The sequence below is a fragment of the Gymnogyps californianus genome, chromosome 8 (genome assembly GCF_018139145.2).
Source record: "Gymnogyps californianus isolate 813 chromosome 8, ASM1813914v2, whole genome shotgun sequence".
NCBI lineage: Eukaryota > Metazoa > Chordata > Aves > Accipitriformes > Cathartidae > Gymnogyps > Gymnogyps californianus.
In genome coordinates, this window is record NC_059478.1 from 8036458 (window position 1) to 8054631 (window position 18174).

At 44.2% G+C, this 18174-nt stretch overlaps 1 protein-coding gene across 5 annotated transcripts in view; it reads left to right on the forward strand.

Annotated features, from left to right (window-relative positions):
• Positions 1-18174, forward strand: part of DNM3 (dynamin 3) — a 182920-nt gene that overhangs the window by 163630 nt on the left and 1116 nt on the right. For 3 of the 5 annotated variants that reach the window (XM_050900708.1, XM_050900713.1, XM_050900712.1), the window contains one exon: positions 13347-13499. The exons of 1 other annotated variant lie outside the window; for it this stretch is intronic. In XM_050900708.1, coding sequence (XP_050756665.1) covers positions 13347-13416 — 70 coding nt within the window. In that variant the 3' untranslated portion in view covers positions 13417-13499. Of the gene's footprint in view, positions 1-13346; positions 13500-17420; positions 17940-18174 lie in introns of those variants that run through there. One more of the 5 variants, XM_050900711.1, reaches the window with a different exon arrangement.

The following is an 18174-nucleotide window of genomic DNA, read 5'->3' on the forward strand; positions in this document are numbered from 1 at the left end:
AATTTCCAGTCAGTCATTTTGAAGACACTGGATTTTCTTACATTAAGAACCCGTTCCGGTTGTGTTGTACCCACATAGGGGTTCACAGATCTGCCTCTCCACCAGCAGAGGGGCAGGGGTACAACTCCTCACTTCTGCCATTCTGAGTCCTCACCAGAGGAAGTAATGGCTCTTCTGGGAGAGAACAAGAACAATCCTTGTAGAACCAGTGGAAGAAACTGATAGGAGCCTGATTTTTATTCCACAAGGCAAGTAATTTACAGCCAGTTGAAAACAGTCCATAGTTGTCTAACAGTGTAGGTCATATGGTACAAAACGATTAGTTAAGGAACAGGATTTTCATGACCACATCGTTTCCTTTCCTTCCCAGGGCTTTGCATTTATCAGTACTTTTTAAAGTAGCTTTGCATATTTTATGATTTTATGTGGCATTAGCTGCTTTTTTGTATAAGTTATATGAATAAAATGTCCTTAATATTTATTTTCATAACAACATAATACACGTAATCACTCATATATATATATATGAAAGCCTTTGATTTCAAGGGTTTTGGTAACTTCCTAAATTATGAGAGGCATGGACAGATTAGGCAATGTTGGAACAAAGGGGTTTCTCCATTCTTAATAAATTAACTGTTACATTAAAATTAGTCACAGTTTGCAAAAAAATGCCAGTTAAATAGAAACAAAAAGAAAATGTGCATATTTTCAATTTTAGAAATGGTAATTGAGAACCTTTGGAGAAAAACTTTCTTTTAAATAGGTGAGATCTGTTGTAGTTGTCAGTAACTTAAATTTGAGGCTCAGTTTCTAACATAATTACCCTTTATAATATGAAGAATAAATAAATGAGGTATATCAAAGGAATGAAGTATTTTTATATATTTGTCATGAAATGGCATTGTTGCATCAGTGTCCAGCCATGAAATGCACTCTTTCATCTTAGTGGACATCCCATAGCTTGCAGTAGGACCGCCGGGGAGAAACCTAGAATTGCCTTTCTGGGTACTAAACGTCGCGCTGAAAGGGAAGAAGTCCGAGCAGCATCCCCTCAACGGGGAGAGCCTGGGACTGAGCTGAAGGGCACTGGCCCCAGTGTTTCCCCTGTGCCATTAGAGGATAAATCACATACTAGATACAGAAATGAGGTCCAGTGTTTTGTCAGTTGTACTGCTGGAGAGAACCATAGCTCCCTGGCGTCTCTCACCTTGCCTTGCAAATGAGCATGTCTCCTTTGTCCTGCCTGGCTGTGATTTTGCATGAACATTGCTTTCCTGAGGTGGCTTGCCAAGAGCATGTCTGATGATAATCTTTTTGATGCTAAAGTGATAGGTGGGATGGAGACCAGAAAGGAATTTTCTAGCACACAACAGACACTTGGGTAAGCAGCCCGCAAACAACTCAATTTGTGACTGCCACTGGTGGCATGCAAAGCAGTGGCTGATAAAGGAGGTCAGTGTTTTTAAAATGCTGTAGCTGGATATATAATTGAATGTACGACTGCCTGACATTTTTGTGGAAAAAATATCTGTAATACACATCTTCTGGACGGGATCCTAGATGTCTTTTTTAGAGCTATGAAAGCCTCAGACATAAAAAAATCTCAGCTGCTTAAGAATGAAGGAAGGGTTTGCCGTTTTGCTGAAACTTCAGGTTTCTCCTGCTGACTAAACTCAGAGAGAGGAAATCCCAGAGAAGGGGCTGCAGGGGAAATCACCTGAAGGGGACAGTGTGGCCGGCTCCTGCGCCTATTAAATGTTTCTTTTGAGCCCTGGAATTTCTGCTACGCTTGGTCTGGTTTTAATAACAGCCTTCGCAGGATCATAGGAAATTGACTCAGAAAATGGGTCTGAGATATTAAAAGGGGAAAAAAAACATAGTTTTGAGGAAGAGTTCTTGTGGAAACTTGAGCTGTCTCTGTGACTTATTTTTGAACTAGGGCTCTGTGCTCTGACTGCTCTACCACCATTTTCTGCAATGATTCCTTGAAGTGTCAGGATCTCTCACATCTAGGAAAATAGTTTAGCTTCCTGAGAAGAAAGTTGTATTTTTAAAGTTCATCTAGGTTTCCAAAGGAGCTTTTTGTTGCAGCCCCCATCACTGTCGCATGGAGCTGAAAATCTGACGTGCTGAAGAAATATAAGCTTTCTATTTTCTCCTGTTCTGTCTTAAGATAAAAAGATCATTTTCAGGGGTAAGATTTGGACCATCCTTTTCCAATGAGCAGCTGAGTACACATTTGGTTTGGAGAACTGGGCACCTTACAGTGAGATACAGCCCCTGTCTTTAAAAAAATCCTTTTTTTCCTCAACTTTATTAGCATTTAATCAAAGGAATTGTGTGAAATGGTGAGCTGTCGGCATTTTCTCACTGTTCCTTGCTTACTGTACAGGGAAAGGAAAAGGGTTAGGGGAGCAGGAAATAATTTTCTTCCTTGCTTCACTCTGATTCTAAAGCTGTTTTGGGTTATGTGCTCTGAATATTTCTGTAAGGAAATAGAAACTATTTGCATGATACATGCCTCTTTTAATTAATCCCACTTGAGGTGGGTGGATCTCTCCCAGCAAAGCCTGTGAGTAAAGGCCCCTGGCTTTAAGGGCTTGATGCCAAAGCATATATGATTTGTGAAATATTCCCCGCTGCCAGAATTTAGATTATTCCCCCTCTCTCTTAAAAGGCTGCAGTAGTATTCTGAAAGAAAACGCAGCTGTGCACTCCGCTTTGGTGAGATGGCTTTAAGCAGGCACTAGAGCCACTTCAGCTTACCATGATGTGTGTTTGCCTGCCTGTTTGGAAAGCCTGATCTTGACCAATTTTAGTTCTACTGTGGATGCTTTGGTTTATGGCTTTTAGATGTCCTGAATGGGAATCTCAGCTTCGCCACAAGGAAAACAATTGAATTGGAAATGTTTTTCTCCCGGCAGTAGAGCCCATGGTGTTAGTGGGGGTGGGAGGGTGCTCCCCTTTTCTCTCTGTGTCCTGCTCTGCAATGCTACTGTGGATTCATGAAGGCTTTCCCAATGCAGCACTGGAGATAGTTACTCACTTTGCCATTAAAACATACATGACCCCACTTGATGTGGAACCCTGGGACCTGGTTACACAGGGGTCTTGAAGGGCTGGACCATCCACTCAAGCAGGCAGGAACATAAATGCTCTTGAGCGCGTCTCACCCTCAGGCATGCTGGTGCTCGGTCCTGGGGGCTGAGGGTGGTCTTTACATGTGAGGCAAGCAGCGGGAGAGAATTCATGTTGTGCTATTCGTCAACAGTCCCATACTCTCCCTAAAATTTACTTCAACCCACAGCCAGCCAGCCAGCATGGAAGGGGTGACGGCTGCTATGCAGCTACGTTTTATTGTGCCGTGACCTGTTGTGTCTGTAACTAATCTGTGTTGTAAGCCATCATTATGTATTTCTGCCAACACGGCACAAAAAGGTACTTCTACTTGACAGTAGTTACAGTTAGAAATTTCCAGACAAAGTCAGAAGTGCTGCAGAAGGCATCACTGCCTGACGTTTCCTGGTCCACAGGCTCTGTACTCAGCTCTTCAATTGCCAAATATCAACCATTAAGTAAGTTTTCTGTGATGGATTTTTATCTATTAGAGTTCTTTGGAAAGATTTAATGTAATGTCTAACCCTGTGCATTGAATGATAAGGGGATCCCTTGCAAAAATTGCACGCGATCCTTTGATTAAAATCTGTCATAGTGCATAGGCATATAAGGCCAGAAGGGTTATCCTGCCTTAGCCTGGGAATCTCCTCTCTTCTGAAAGTTTGACCTCGCAGCCTTAAAAGCTTACTACTATGTTTTTAATGGAATACAAGTAATAATCAGCCATTTCATCAAACTCTTCTGGCAGGATGAATAAGTGCCCACCTTAAAGCATTTGCCTGCTGAGTTGGATGATCTCAGTCTGAACACCCAAGCAGAAGAGCACAGCTCTGTCCAGCAGTAGCATGCATTTGTCCTCTTTGAATGGGTCTTCAGTGAAAAAAGTATAATCAGTAATTAGGAGCGTTTCATGCAAGCAAAGAGGCAAGAGTGTTATATGGAAGGATTTCAAAATCCTGCTGAATTTCAGGGGAAAAAGAAAGCCAAAGAATAACTAATTTAATTCTGCATTTCATGTTTGTGATCAAAAGAATATACAACTACGCGAGTGATGCAAAGCCAGAGCCCATCACAGGAGGGGATACTGCTCTTCTGTAGTCAGTATGTTTCCAACTCTGCCTGTCCAAGAACCCCAAAATCACAAGACTTAGGAGAATATCAGTTATTCTTTCTGTGATTTCTGCCCTGGGGGAAGACACCCCTGTGTAATTTGTTACCAGTCTAATTTACATTTCTTGTTGAAATGCACACGCAGTAATATGTTCCTTTTGGTGCTGGCTGCTTCAAGCAGGAGACTCCATTTATTTTCCCTTATCTCTTAGAAAGGAGCTCTGCTTTTCCCCCTCCTCCACTGGCTCCTTTATCACTATTTTGGTTTCCCTTTTTTCTGCCCTTCCCTCGCTGTCCCTTTCTTGACCATCCTGTTTGCTTCCTCTTTCACCTTCTCCCTTCACTTGGTTTCCTGCCCGGTACATTTGTCTCCCTTCCCCACGTATTCCCTCCTTCTCACTGTCTTGTCTTGGTTTCTTTCCAACTTATCCCTTCCCTGGCACCTTTGTAAATCTGTCTCCTGCTCCTTGCACTTCTGTCTTCTTTTAAAGTTTTTCAGATAGTTTTCAAACCATAAAATGCAATATTTGGCAATCTTTCTTAACAGCAGCCTGGTGTCAGTGGCTGTGACAACCATTAGAAACACTAGCTACACTACTTAGGGTAGCCATACTGCCTTGTGCAAAAACAGTTGAGGAATACTGGTCATCTTACCTGGGGTCATCTTGCAGCTTCAGTGCTAACAGAAGCAATGAAAGAAGTAGCATTCTGAATGAGGATAAATATTGGAGGGATTGGCCAGAAAGCAGGTCACAGCAGGTTTTAAAAACATGTAAAATATCACATACAACAACTCTTGTGGTTTCATTGTAATTCTGCAATACCGATCTTACGAGAAATTTGGAACAGCATTTGCACAGAACTGATTCTTCAGCTGCCTGAACTGTAATGCTGTGAGAGATACAGGAGGGTCTCCACTTCTGCTCCAGGAGCTTCACTGATTGCTGCCCCCAAAAGGATGGCTTTCTTCTAGACTAGCAATAGGATTTCGTTCACTGCCTTCCTTCATATACCTCTCTTCCAGATGACTATCCTGAAGGTCAAGTAAAACAAAGTTCATGGCACGTCAGACATTGCAGCCTAGGTACTATATCTGCTGCCACTGACTCTTAACTCCCATCAGCATCTCCTCTCATCAGCCAGAGGCAGGCTCTCCACTTCATATCTTCAGCGGTCTAGGAATTTTGTGATGAGCAATACACTATGACAGTTGAACAAATGTATCTGAAGAGTCACTTGTTCTATGTGGAGTTTAGGTTTGATCTTGTTTATTGTATCTCAGGTAGTTTTGATCGTCTTTAGTATTGTTCCTGAGCTACTTGCTCCTGCCTTATTCAACAAAAAATTGTTTTTAAAATGAGGTGAACTAGGAGAGATCCATTTGATTGGGACTGTCGCAAGTTATTTTCAAAGTTCAGCAAAGAGGACCAGGCTGGGAAACGGCTCTTCATTACTCTTAGTGTAGACCAGTCCCATGTGATGGGGAAGGGTAAGTAAAAATGATGCAAGAGAGAGGAAGACAGAAAAAGAAGGAACCTAAAAAGAGCTGAAAGAAGTGATTCTGGGATAAAGATGATGATGTGAGTGCAGTCCTCAAACACAGTGGAAGCCTGCTTTGGGAGTGTCAGCTGGTGAACTGAATGAATAAGTAATTTATTCTGTTAGGTATTTTCAGCAAAAGCTTTTTTTTGTTGTTTCCTTAGCCTTTTCTCTCTCAAGATACTGTTAGTAGAAGGAAGTGGGTTTTATTTTTAGTCTCTCTCAACTTGAAAAAGGAAAGTAGAGTAAAACAATAGCAAATGTTGTTTGCCAGAAGTATAGGAACCTGAAGATGTGTTTTGTCCGCAGTAATTATTTAATCTCATAACAGAGTAGTTTAATAACAGTTGCCATGAAGGCTATGCAGGATTAGAGCAAGGGTGTTTAGCAGGAAATTTCTTGCCTTGTCTGAAAGAGTGGGCAGAATAGCAGTGCATTTCGAGCCTTCCTTATGCTAGAAGAGAAAACGTATGACAGCAAATAGAGAGAAAGCAGTGATGATCTGAACTTCCTGAACCTGCAGGCATCGTGAAAGGCTCTGCTTGAAACTCTCCTGTCCCCTGCAAGCTGTATTGGATCATTAGTGAATGAGGGCACTCAATGGCTACATTAACAACAGTGACACTGATAATCACATTAGTTGTCATCGTGGACAAGAAGAGGTGCAACTCCAGCTGGAGGTGACAACCAGGATGTTTGCTCCCTTTCTTGCACCAAGGTAAGTAAAGAGGAGAGAGACAAAAAGGCAGAGGGAAGGTCAAAGGTGAGTAGGAAGGAAGAACAGAGTGGGCAGAAGTAGATGTGGTGTTCAGAGGCAGTACATGATTCATATTGATGCTGAACAGTACAGCTAAACACAGACCAGTACACAAGATTTGAGCTACTATGCAAAGATTAGATGTTCCTCCTGCTGATTTTGTGGCCCTTCTGTTTTCATCGTCTGTGGACAGAGATGAATGTATCACTCAGCACTCCTAACTCTCTCTTCTTCCACGGGCAGTTTTGATCCTCTTGACCATCCTGACCTAGGGTTTCTGAAAGGTTGGGACAGTCCTCCACTAATGTGTTGCACGCTTGCTTACTTGACATGTTCCCTGCTGAAGGGCAAACAAGAACACACAGTTTGTTAAGAATAATAGTCTGTCTTGGTCGCTCCATTGAATTAATTTTTTTGTTTATTCAAGCTGAGTTTTCCGTATGACACATTAATTCCCTGAAATGTCTAATTCGAAAATGCAACACCCACATAAACATACAAACGTATTTGTATGTGTGTGTGATAGATGTTAATTTATGATGGTCATATAGAAAATGTAGTTTGAGTTGCATTGAGTTGCATAAATTAATCTAGTGGAGCATCATATTTTGGACCTCTTTGCCTCTGAAAGGAGTATCTGTATTAAGTTAAATCACGCACAGTGGAACCTCCGTAACCCTAATGCTTTGGAACAGTGTTAGCATTTGAATTAATGGAGATTTATATTGCTGCAGTGTAGTGGTGACTAGTGGAAGGACACATTCTTCCCAGTCACTCTTACTTTTTTGTTTCTTTCATTTAAAAGAAATAGGTATCGGATAAAACAGCATAATCTAACAACTTTAACTTGCTTACACAACACAAAAATTCTTCCACTGACAGAGTATTGTGCAGCTGGGTCATTTGAAATAGTGAGGTTCAGTGGTATGTATAGCTGTGCAAGTATCTGGCAGTACAGTCGCAGCACGCCCTCTATGCATTTGTGGAGTCTGATACATATGTGTTCAGCTGGAGAGCTACTTCAGAACTGGCATGCATCCTCCAACACTGTGCTGTGCGCCTCAGTGCTTCCGTTCCTGACTTGCCTGCCGATAGTAATCCTGTGGACATGCTTACTAGAGACATTTCATGGTTGACAAAATGACATTTTTCAGTACAGAAACAAATCTGAGAAATTTTCACTCTCTTGGACCATTATGTTGGGGTAAGGGACCGTCTCAGACAGATATTCCCCAACTACTTTTTCCTTTCATCACCATTGAGTGCTGTTTCTCATTTCTCCCATAATCATCTCCTCCTGATTCTTGTCTGACTCCTGCTTTACTCCTCTTAATGTCATCATCCTTTTTCTGCTTTTCCTACTTTCTTATGACCTGTGTCACTACTATCAAGTGCCTTTCCTCCTCTTGGTTTTCCCACTTCCACTCAAGATCCTTTCTCCTGAACTGATGTTCGGGAGACTCCGCAGTAGCCATGCTGCATCTGCTGTAGGCCAGAAAGAGTTTTAAGTATGCATAGACTGTAGACTAACTAATCAGGCCTACAAACCATGTCTTGCCTCTATTCTTCAACCATGATGGCTACAGTACTTTCACTTCTGGTCTGGATTTTCTTCCAAATCCAGAGGCTGATGGAGGTCAAGAGGTACCATATAAAAGTTAGTTAGGTTGACATAAGAACCAGGAAAAGTAGAGAATAAGCTGTGTGGGTCTCTCAGGATCTTACTGAAATGGAGAAAACCGTATAAAAATAAAATCAGTCAAGGTATAATAACTATCCCAAGAACAAGCTACTTAGTCTCTCTAAATAATCACCCAAACAAGAAACTATAGTTATTCTTCACCTGAAGTAAGTCACTCTTATCCTCTTATTGTATGCCTCACATCCAGATTTGTATTGTCACCTAAAATAAAATTTGCCTGCAGTCAGACTTAAAGCCGCTTAAAGATTTTGTTTAAATATTTTCTCGTTAAATTCTGCAAAGATGATGTCACGTATCAGGGTACTCTGAGAGGGTTGCATTATAGGGAAACCAAGATCATGGAAAAGGGAGAGAATAATGGACTTTTGTTTACAGTTTCAGATCTATAGGATGTATCGTAAAATATAGTTATGCGCATGCCTTCTGCAAGTGTTCTCTGGTGGTCACAAGCGAACAAGAATGTAAAATGTAAGTGGAAATGAAAGCCGTTTATTTAGAAGTATGTTAGCTGTGCTCCGAGAAGAGAAGCCATCTTCTCTGAGCGGGGCCTCCCATGGTAATTACAGCCATGCTTTACTGAAAGCATATTTTGTGGACTCTGTGTGGGGAGCGATAGCACTTCTCAAAAGGCAAATGCTTGAAGAGCTCCCATATGTTTCTGATCGAATTTTAAGTCTAGACTTGCTTTATTTAGTTTCTTTTGCTCTGCATTTGCCTAGCTAAAGCTTTTAGGAGTTCTTTTAAAACTGGAAAAATGGTGTGTGCTGCGTAGGTTAAAAATAAATGTAAAACTTTTCCTTTTTTAAAAAAGTTTTTGCATGGGGGTAAGAGTTACCCTCCGTTCAAAACCCCACTGAGCTCTTCAAAGGAGGAGTCTCTGCAGCAACATCAGGGAGTTATTAAATACATACTTAGTCCACAATTTTCATTGGTAAATTCTTTATGTCTGCTTAATGTGTGCTAGTTAGAAGAACTGATTCTTTCTGCAGACTCGTTTACTCAACCCTGGGGACCTATGATCCCCTGCCCCTTTAGCACTAACTTTTACAAACACTGTTTCCCTTTTTAAAAAAAAAAAAAAAAAAAAACCAAAAAACACACACACACAAGAAAACCACAACAGACTGAGCAGCCCGTTAAAGGGGCCAGGCAGCGGGACTCGGCCCCAGAACTGGAAAACCCAGCTGAAATGTTGGAGACAATAACCAAATTGGAATTACCACAGCAGTGACATTTTTATAAGAAGGAGCTTTCTATGAACCGGGAGCTGCCTTTCGGGGCCTGGGAACAGCTCAGCACTGCGAACGCACCCCCGGGCTGTCAGAGTCGGGCCGATAATGCAGAGAAAACGCCGTCCACGCCGTCTCTCCCGCTATCATCTGTTGGCCTCAGACTAAACATTTAATTGGGCTTAGTCACATACTTACTCACTGACATGGCAGCTAGCGCGGAGCCGGGATCTGGGGGAGGTTGTTTTTCTCTGGTTTTCCCTCGCTTCTGTCCACGGGCAGGCTGGAGCTCCCCCTGCTGCTCTGCTCTCCAGGTTACTGCCCGTTTGCTTCGCGTTCCTCCACGTTTGGAGAGTCTGGCAGCGCTCATTTACGTAACCTTTGCTCAGAAAGCGATGGTGCCGAAATCGCACACTAGGCTTCCCTCAGACCCGTGTTTTTTGGAGGTGCCCAGAACAGAGAGGAAGGTGGGACTACATTCGCAAGGAGCAGCAGTGCTGGTTGCCGGCTCTGTTATCTCAAGGTGGCGGTTTGGGTGCTCAGGCTCCTGCACCCCTCCATCCCGGGGAATGCTTGCACTCCCAGCCACTGCTCCGGGCGTAAAGGAAGGGGGAGAGGCAAGAGATGTGTGAGTTGGCCTCTCCTCCTATCTTTGGGGTTGAGATTCCTGTGTAGGGGGAATAAAAGGTCTGAATCCTACTCCCAGTGTAAAAATGGTCACATAGTGACTTGTCACCTTGACAGAGAAATCTAGTGAGAGGCACCTTCTGGGCTTGTCCTTTCCTTCACTTTGACTTGAGCTTCGGCTCGTGCCAGTTGATACTGTGTGCCAGCAGCTAGCAAAGGCGAGGTCTCTTCCCCAAGCTGAACCCTGCGCTGTGCTCTGCCCGGGGACTCAGGAGCATGGCCCCTCTTCCTGCGTTACCAGCACAGGGAACCAGAGATGGCCCAGGAGACTGTCAGCAGCAGGACTGGAGGTGAATGATGCTTTTGCAGGTCATTTCCCAAGTGCTGCCATTTCCCAAACATCTGCCGCTCCTCTGGAAGGCACCTCTGCTCTCTAGGTGGAGGTCCCACTCCTCTAGTCATGGTGTGCTGGGTTAAGGAGCTGGAAGGAAGCCCTGTGCAACTGCATGGGAGCCAGGCAGCACCCTTAAGGGGGCAGAGGAGAGGGGCTGGAGCTCAGGAGAGGTCTGCCCGTTCCTCATGTACATCCCTGCCCATACCAGTTGGGAAGACACACACGAGTGTATGTATGCAGGGCATCCCAGATACATGCGTGTGTCTCCGCCAGGAGGTATTCATAGCGTGAAGTGGGGGGGGAGAGCTTGGGCTGAGGGGTCCCCTCGCTGAGCCAGACCTGCCTGTCGGGCAGTGCCGCAGGGAGAACAAGGCTGGCACGGCTCTGCCCGCTGCGTGGGGCAAGGGGAGAGGCTGCAGCGTGGCACTGCACCCCCGGCCTTCGCAGTGGCAGCGGCTTCTCATCAGAGAGGGGCCCCTTGGGGGTATCAGCCTCTCCTTGAAGTGCTGCTCTGGGGTGGAAACGAGAGCCTGCTGGGGGATTTTTCTGTTCAGGTCTGGACTGGGCTTGAATGAAAATTCAAAATAATGGTCAGAGTGCAGTAACAGCTCTGGTTCGAGGAGGAAACGGGGCCCAGACCTGATTTTGGTTCAGGTTTGGTTTGACTGATTATATCCAGGAAATCCTCCCACTGTGCTCTCCAGTTTCTGATCCTGCTGGGCTCAATAGCAATTTGACTAAATTACATTATTTGAATCCAGTGTGCTGCATTCAACCTGGTACTAAAATGCATGCTTGGGCTTGTATCTTTTAAATTTGATATGAAGACAGCTGTATGCATTTTCCCTTGTTTGTAAATTGTATACACATGATACGATGTTTTCAGTAAGCGCTAAACAATGCAATGTGAGGCATTTCAACAAAGGAATAATTTAATGCAACCCAGCAGAAATGCAGAGCCTTAGAAGTGGTTCTTTATGAAACTACAGATTTTGGAAATGGGTCCAGAAGACCTACACTGGAGCAACACAAGAAACAATAGTTAACACAGTAACGTTTTTTCTGTAAGAAAAATACACCATGAAGAAATTATATTTTGCCTATTTTTTTAGCTTGTTGATTTACTTGAATGCTTCAGTTGGCATATTTTGTATTTGTTGCATGTTAGGGATTAAAATTCTCATTTCTTCACCAAAAGAGAATATTGTCGTACAAGATGCACTTTGAGGCAAACAAGACTTTTTTTGTCAAGTGTAAATTTGTCTCATATATTATGTTCCAGTTCAAAGAAGATTAACACATTGTTACATTCTTTTCATCTTCTATTTAGCTTTAACAGAATGAGACACGTTTCCTTTGTCATCTTCTTCAGAGACAGGAACTGTTCCTACTTTCACAGGTGGAGGACAGCGTTAGAGAAGGCTGTACAATTTGTCTTGGCCATTAGTGAAGCCTGCTGAAGCTGGATGGGAACTGAAGAGCCCTCGGCTCCCCACCGTGTTCAGACCCCAGGCTCATGCCTCTCAGAGCAGCTACGTGCTCTCGTGGTGATCTGGGCTGGGTTAAGGAATAAAGAGAGAGATGGTACTTCCCGTTAAAGAAAATGGGGAGCAAAACCACTGTGTAAGAGATGGATTGGAATAACTGCAGCAACAAAAACCTGCTGGAGGGTGCTGGATAGCTAGCTAAGGGAGCAGGCTGGCTGTGAGGAACAGTCTCTTAGGTGTATTTATACAGCACAAAGCAGTGCCAGGCAGAACTGTCTGAGCTAGTGCAGGCGCTGGAGGCCAAACAGGTATTGTCACTTCAGATTCTGCACAGGCTTTGCTCAGCGGCGGGGTGTTTTAGCCCAGGTGGAATGGAGCATTAACAAAATACTCTTTGTAACTAAGCTGATGGAGTTACCTCTACACAGCACTGATATGAACCATGTGCCCTAAATACACACAAAAATGTAAAAGGCAGTTACATAGCTACCAGAGAGAATCTGTCTACAACTCCAGCAGAGTTGGTGTGTCATCCTTGGACGAAGCGAGGGAGGGGAAGGTCTCAGCGTGGACTATCCCTGCTCAACCTGGACTGCAGGTGGAACGTGCTCGGGGATTGTACTGCTGCTAACTCTTGCACTGTGATCTCTTATCAGATGGTGATGCAGTCCAAATTGAAATGCAGGGATTTGCAGTACACAGGAGCCTGTGCTGAATCAGCCATTTGAAACAGGGGAATAAAGACCCATAAGCCTTCCCAAAAAATCTGGGACTCCCTTAGCAGTTACTGAAGTTGATAGAGGAACACATGAGTGGTGAATGAATGAATCCAGAAGCAGTAGCCATGGCTAGCGTTTTCATAACTGGCCATTGATGTAAAGCTTGAAATTTGTGCCTCAAATTCAGGCACATTGGCGTGGCTCCAGTTGGCCCAACTGTGCAAGAAGCTGCAGGTTTTTCTGCTTCTGTAAACAGCAGCTGAAATCACTGCAGGCTGTCTTCCCGAATCCAGCTGGCCACTCTGAAACGTGCCTGTAAGTCCGCTCTGTGGCTGTCCAGGCTGGGACTGACCCCTGAGAAAACGGGAATAATGATCCTCCCCGATGGTTTCCATGGCACAAGAAGGTAACTGTTCGGAGAATACCCAGGCTGCGGACCAGAGAGAAGAGCTGTCCGATATGTGAGAGGGCTAAGGCATGGTATGCACGTGGCAAACCCGTCGCTTTCTTCCTTATTGTGGATGCGTAGGGCTGTCATGCTTCAGTGTACGTGGAAATAAGATTGTTGTGTTTAGGAGCATGTGCATGTTCACGTAGCGACAGCAAAAGGTGCCAGGTTCGTTCTCAGTGTTTGTGCTTATTGTTTCTTCTCTCTTTCTCTCCAGTCGAAGACCACCCCCTTCACCTACTCGGCCCACTGTCATTCGTCCGTTAGATTCATCCCTGTTAGACTAAAAGAAGTTTCTGGCATGTCATTCATTGTTAACCAAATATGTGGAAACAAATCGCTTGATAACTGTTGCAATAACCAATGTATAGTCGCATGTATGGACATCTATAGGCAAGTAACCAATTTTACTGATATACTCTCTGACCATTCTGCATTGTTTATGAGGTCTTAAATGTTTTGGGAAGGTCTGTGCTGCCTTGACTTTTCCTTTTGCAATAGCTGATGTTAGCTAACTTACTGACACATGTCTTCACCCAGGCAACTGTGCTCACAGTCCTGTACAGCAAATGGAGGGCTTGACTTTGTGTGTGTTTGTGCACGTGTTGATTTGATCTCCTTCTTTTTTTCCTCTTATCTGAAAGGAATTTTGCTTTTATTTGTCCCTTTCAGGTTTTCTATTGTTTGGAATTACAGAGTTATGCCCATTTTCTCTTTTAATGGCTAAACTGGGCAAAGAAAAGCAATGTGGTTTCTTACCAACCTCTTCTGAAGGCCCCACACTTCCATGCCTCTCTTGTAAGAAGCTTACTGGATGGCTGCTTCTCCTATAATTTCTCCTTATCCAAAGTCAAGTTTTTAAGGAATGTTGTTAAACGAGAAGGGTGTGTATGGGACAATGCGCGTTTTACTTTATTTCCACGTTGGCAGCTGACGTGCAAAGTTGGTTGGGTGGTTGGTAAGGACCAGGCTGCGGTGCCCCAGCTTGCAGGGCTCAGTGTGGAGCTGTCTCACCCTGCAGCAAGGATGTGAAAGGGCGGCTGGAAGAGCCGGTATGTGACAGAGCAGCATGTGCCAGCTCGCTTTGTCCTCTGCTAGTGCTTGCTCACATTCATACTCCCACTGAACTCATGGGAAGCCTTGGGGGTATGTGAGTGCATGTAATACATATAAATGTACTGCGCGGCAGGATCCAGAGAACTGAGCATTGCTTTTGGTCATTTTCTGAAACAGAAGGAGATATAGATACAGATATAGATATATGCACAGCTGTAAACGGGCTACCGCTCCTCTGCCCGCTGTGTGAGCCAATTCACAGAGCTATGATCTAGATTTGCATCTGAGCTTTCCAAGGGTCCGGTTTGGATTTGAGATATTTGCTCGCGCCAGTCGATGAAGTTCCACTATGCCCCCTATATAAAGATTTTCTCTTTGCATCACTTGAAGTCCTGCACACCTCGGATTAGGGTTGCTTTATCCAACTAGGTACTGAGAAGTGCTCAGCTGTGCATCCTGGCAATGGGTTATTTTAGCAGATGTTCACTTGCAGAGGTCCTCTCTGCCTATGGTTTTACACGTTATATATTAATGCATTATAAAAACTTTTTGTCTTAACTGCATTACTTCACTTTAAACACTTAGGGTCAGTGTCACCCTTACAACTTAAAACTTACTGAGTTAACAGAATTAAACCAGAGATGAATTTGGCCTTGTTTCTTCAGAAAATATTAATTGCTGTTATTACAATTATGGTTACAGATCCCTAGGAAAAGCAATTAGTGGTTTCAAAGGCCCCCAGTATAATCAGTCTAATAAATTTATTTATTGAGACTGCATGTAGGGATCTGGAATGCTGTAGCCCCATGGTTAGGAAGAATCCAATCAAAGAGCCACAACAAATGGGGATTTAGCCTATTAAGCATTCCCAGACTGCTGATTAGTTATGCTCACCACTGAAGCAAATCATGTTTCAGCTTGCATAAGAGAGACGAGCTTGGGAAAGCATTGTGATTTGTATGTTAGCTTAACTTTAATTTCCTGTCAACCTCATACTTGTGATGTACACCTGGGGAGTCTAAGGTCAACATCTGAAGCACAGTGAAGATGGAGTTTGTCAGAGCACTGGCATCTTGGTGATCTCAGAAGACTGCTTAAGTGGCCGGTGTTTGTTTGGAGAACAGGCCCAGATCTCCAACACCAAGTGCACAGAATCAGCTTTCAAGGAAAAAAAAGATTGCAAACCCAACTACAGTCATATTGATTTTTACTACCAAAAAAGAAAACACATTTTGATGATTTTTCTTGTGTTCTACACAGTTTTCCACTGTGTAGCGTGCTCTGCTGTAACATGCAATGCATCTATGAGATGTATTTTTATAAATAGCTATAGTAGTCCATGCTGTTGCCTAGCCAGCAAACCTGTATATAGTTTATCAGAACTCTCTGTTCCTGACTGGCAGCTGCCTGTTGACGGAAAGCCAGGCTTAGCGCCTCAGCCACAGAAAGTCACTTTAACCCCAAATTTTGATATTCATTCAGTGATATTGCAAGGCCATGGTCTGGGTTTATCCCACCATACCCCAAGCACTCGACTTAGTTGTCCAAGGTCCCCTTTGTTCAGTGGAAAGAGGCAGCACCTCCAGAAGGTGATTCAGACTGGTGTGGCTGCATGGGAGATGAGGGTGGTAATGCCAGTAAGTTAGGAGCCTCAATTAGATGACATAGATCCTGGCCTAAAAACATGTTTTTAAATCCTCTCTACTTGAGACTCCGTAATTTACTTTAATGACTGTTTCTGTCAAGCATAAGGCAGTAGGTAGCACAGTTCAGCACTGTCCTTTACTCTGCCCCCGGAGAAATTGTATTTCTCAGCAGTAATCCTGAATTGTAAATTAAGATCTCCAGGGTGGATTTACCCGAAAGAGGAGGAGGAGGAGGCGGTGAGGTGCCTGTGGCCCCACTGTCAGCAGCATCTGGTTCTGTGCTCGATGTTGAGGTCGTGGGACACAGCTGCACAGCCCTCCCTTCCTCTGCATCCTCATTCAGATCACATCTAAATCTGGCCCTGTGCCCTAAATGCAACACTTTTAGGTGTGCAGGTTAATTATTAACCTTGAGCACAGATCCAGAGTTTGATGATTTTACCTCGAACTTCTTGCATATACGCTTTTCAGAATAAACTACATAGAATTGTTGTTTCTAGGAAAAACGCTAAGTGCTTCCCAAGAAACTGCCACATCCAACTGAGTAAGTACTGTGCTCTCAACCTCGGCCCATTTCCTCCTGCTGTACAGTGTCTGGAACGGGTTGGTTTGTCCCGCTCACTCCCGATGCTGGCGAGCCCTGTCTCTCCCGTCCCGTGTTCTCAGAGGAGCAGCCTTGGCAGCAACTCGCTCTGTGCCTGAAGGACAGCAGGACGAGCACCCAGTGGATCTGCTAGAGGGACTGGCTACCTCAGACTGGCCGCTGCCCCCTCTGCAGACACCCTGACACAGGGTGAGCTAAGCCTGAACTCCCATATCTGAGAAGCGCGGGTTGCCCTCCCTTTCTCGGATTCCCTCTGGCAAAGCTCAGAAGATTGCCAGGGAGGAGCGGAGACTCCCGTTAAGCAACAGCAGGGTTTCTGATCTTATGTGAGGCGCGTAATTAGCTGGGTGATGTGCGTAGCTAAGTTTCAGGGGGGTGCTCATCTAGTATTGCATTTAGGCTAAGCCTGGGTCTCTGCCTAGAGAACATGTTCCACCTCACCTCGTCATGGCTGACCAACAGCTGAAAAGCTTGCGCATGCCGTAAATAGCTCTCGGCCTTTAATCTCAAGGGATCTTGTGTTAGGATTAAAAAGATTGTATGTTCAATGAAAAGGCTTATGTACATAGTTAATGTGTGTTTATTTTTTTGCTGATCTTGTTGCACTTTCTGAGTAAGCCTCATAAAAGTAGATTATTTATTATATTAAAGGAGAAACATCATAGGTTATGGCATCTCGTGTTAAAGCATAACATAGAAAATATTATACTCTCTATCGCAGACAGCTACACTAAACAACGTGTATACAGCATATTGAGATTACTGGCTAGTTCTGTCTTTCTGTCTTAAAATAGTCCAAACCTCCTGAATTGAAAGCAGACCTATTTTACACCTGTGACACCGGGGAGGCATCCAGCCTCTTGGTGTGCTTATGGCACAGTTCCTCCCGCTGTGGCATTGAACCTCCTCCCCGGGCTCTAGCAGAACAGCTCCCTTGTGTAAATGAATGTTACTCTGCCTGTCTTTCCTCTTGCTTTGTCTGCAGGCGAGCTGATACCGATGGCTCCTCCCGTCCAGACAGTCCTCCACTCTTGCTTGATATATGATTTGTCCCGTCTTGCCGACCGTTTGCTTTACTGCCTGTCTCTTTACTTTTCCAGGATGGTGTAAACGATGACTTCTTTTTGTAAGAAGCAAACGCTTAATTTCTTTCTGAATTTTGCTCTGTATGTTAATGCCCTACTTCATATGAGCCAAAACATCTGCCTTTGGTTTCATAATCTGTAAATGGTTCCTGGTGTTGACCTTTGAGCACAGCAAGTCGATTCCCGAAACCATGGTCATTACTGAGCATCACATACACCTGCTGTAAAAATGTCATGCTGCATTTCTGAACCTGAAATAAACTGTAACTCTTGATGGGCTTTTATTATTACTTTCTGGATGCGCATGAGTGGTCTTCTGTCTCTCGCGCCATCATCTCGGCATGCCGCACTCCACCTCTGTTGGGCCTGCAGGGAGGATTTATCGGAGGTGCGTGTTGCATTGAGATCACTGGAGATGTCATTAAAAGGGGAGATGGGGGAGAGGTAACCCATGGGAAGCATTCAGGCTGCTGCCCTGCAAGGGGCTTGGAGTGCTGCAGAGACGTTTTGCTGGGAAACGGATCCATGTTTTTCAAGCGGTACCTGGTATTCGTTTCATTGCTGGGGAAAGCATGTTTTGGGGAGATTCAGAGCTGAGCAGAAGGCCAGACTGAGTCCTCCAGAGCAGGAGCAAAAATGTGCACATGTATGCTT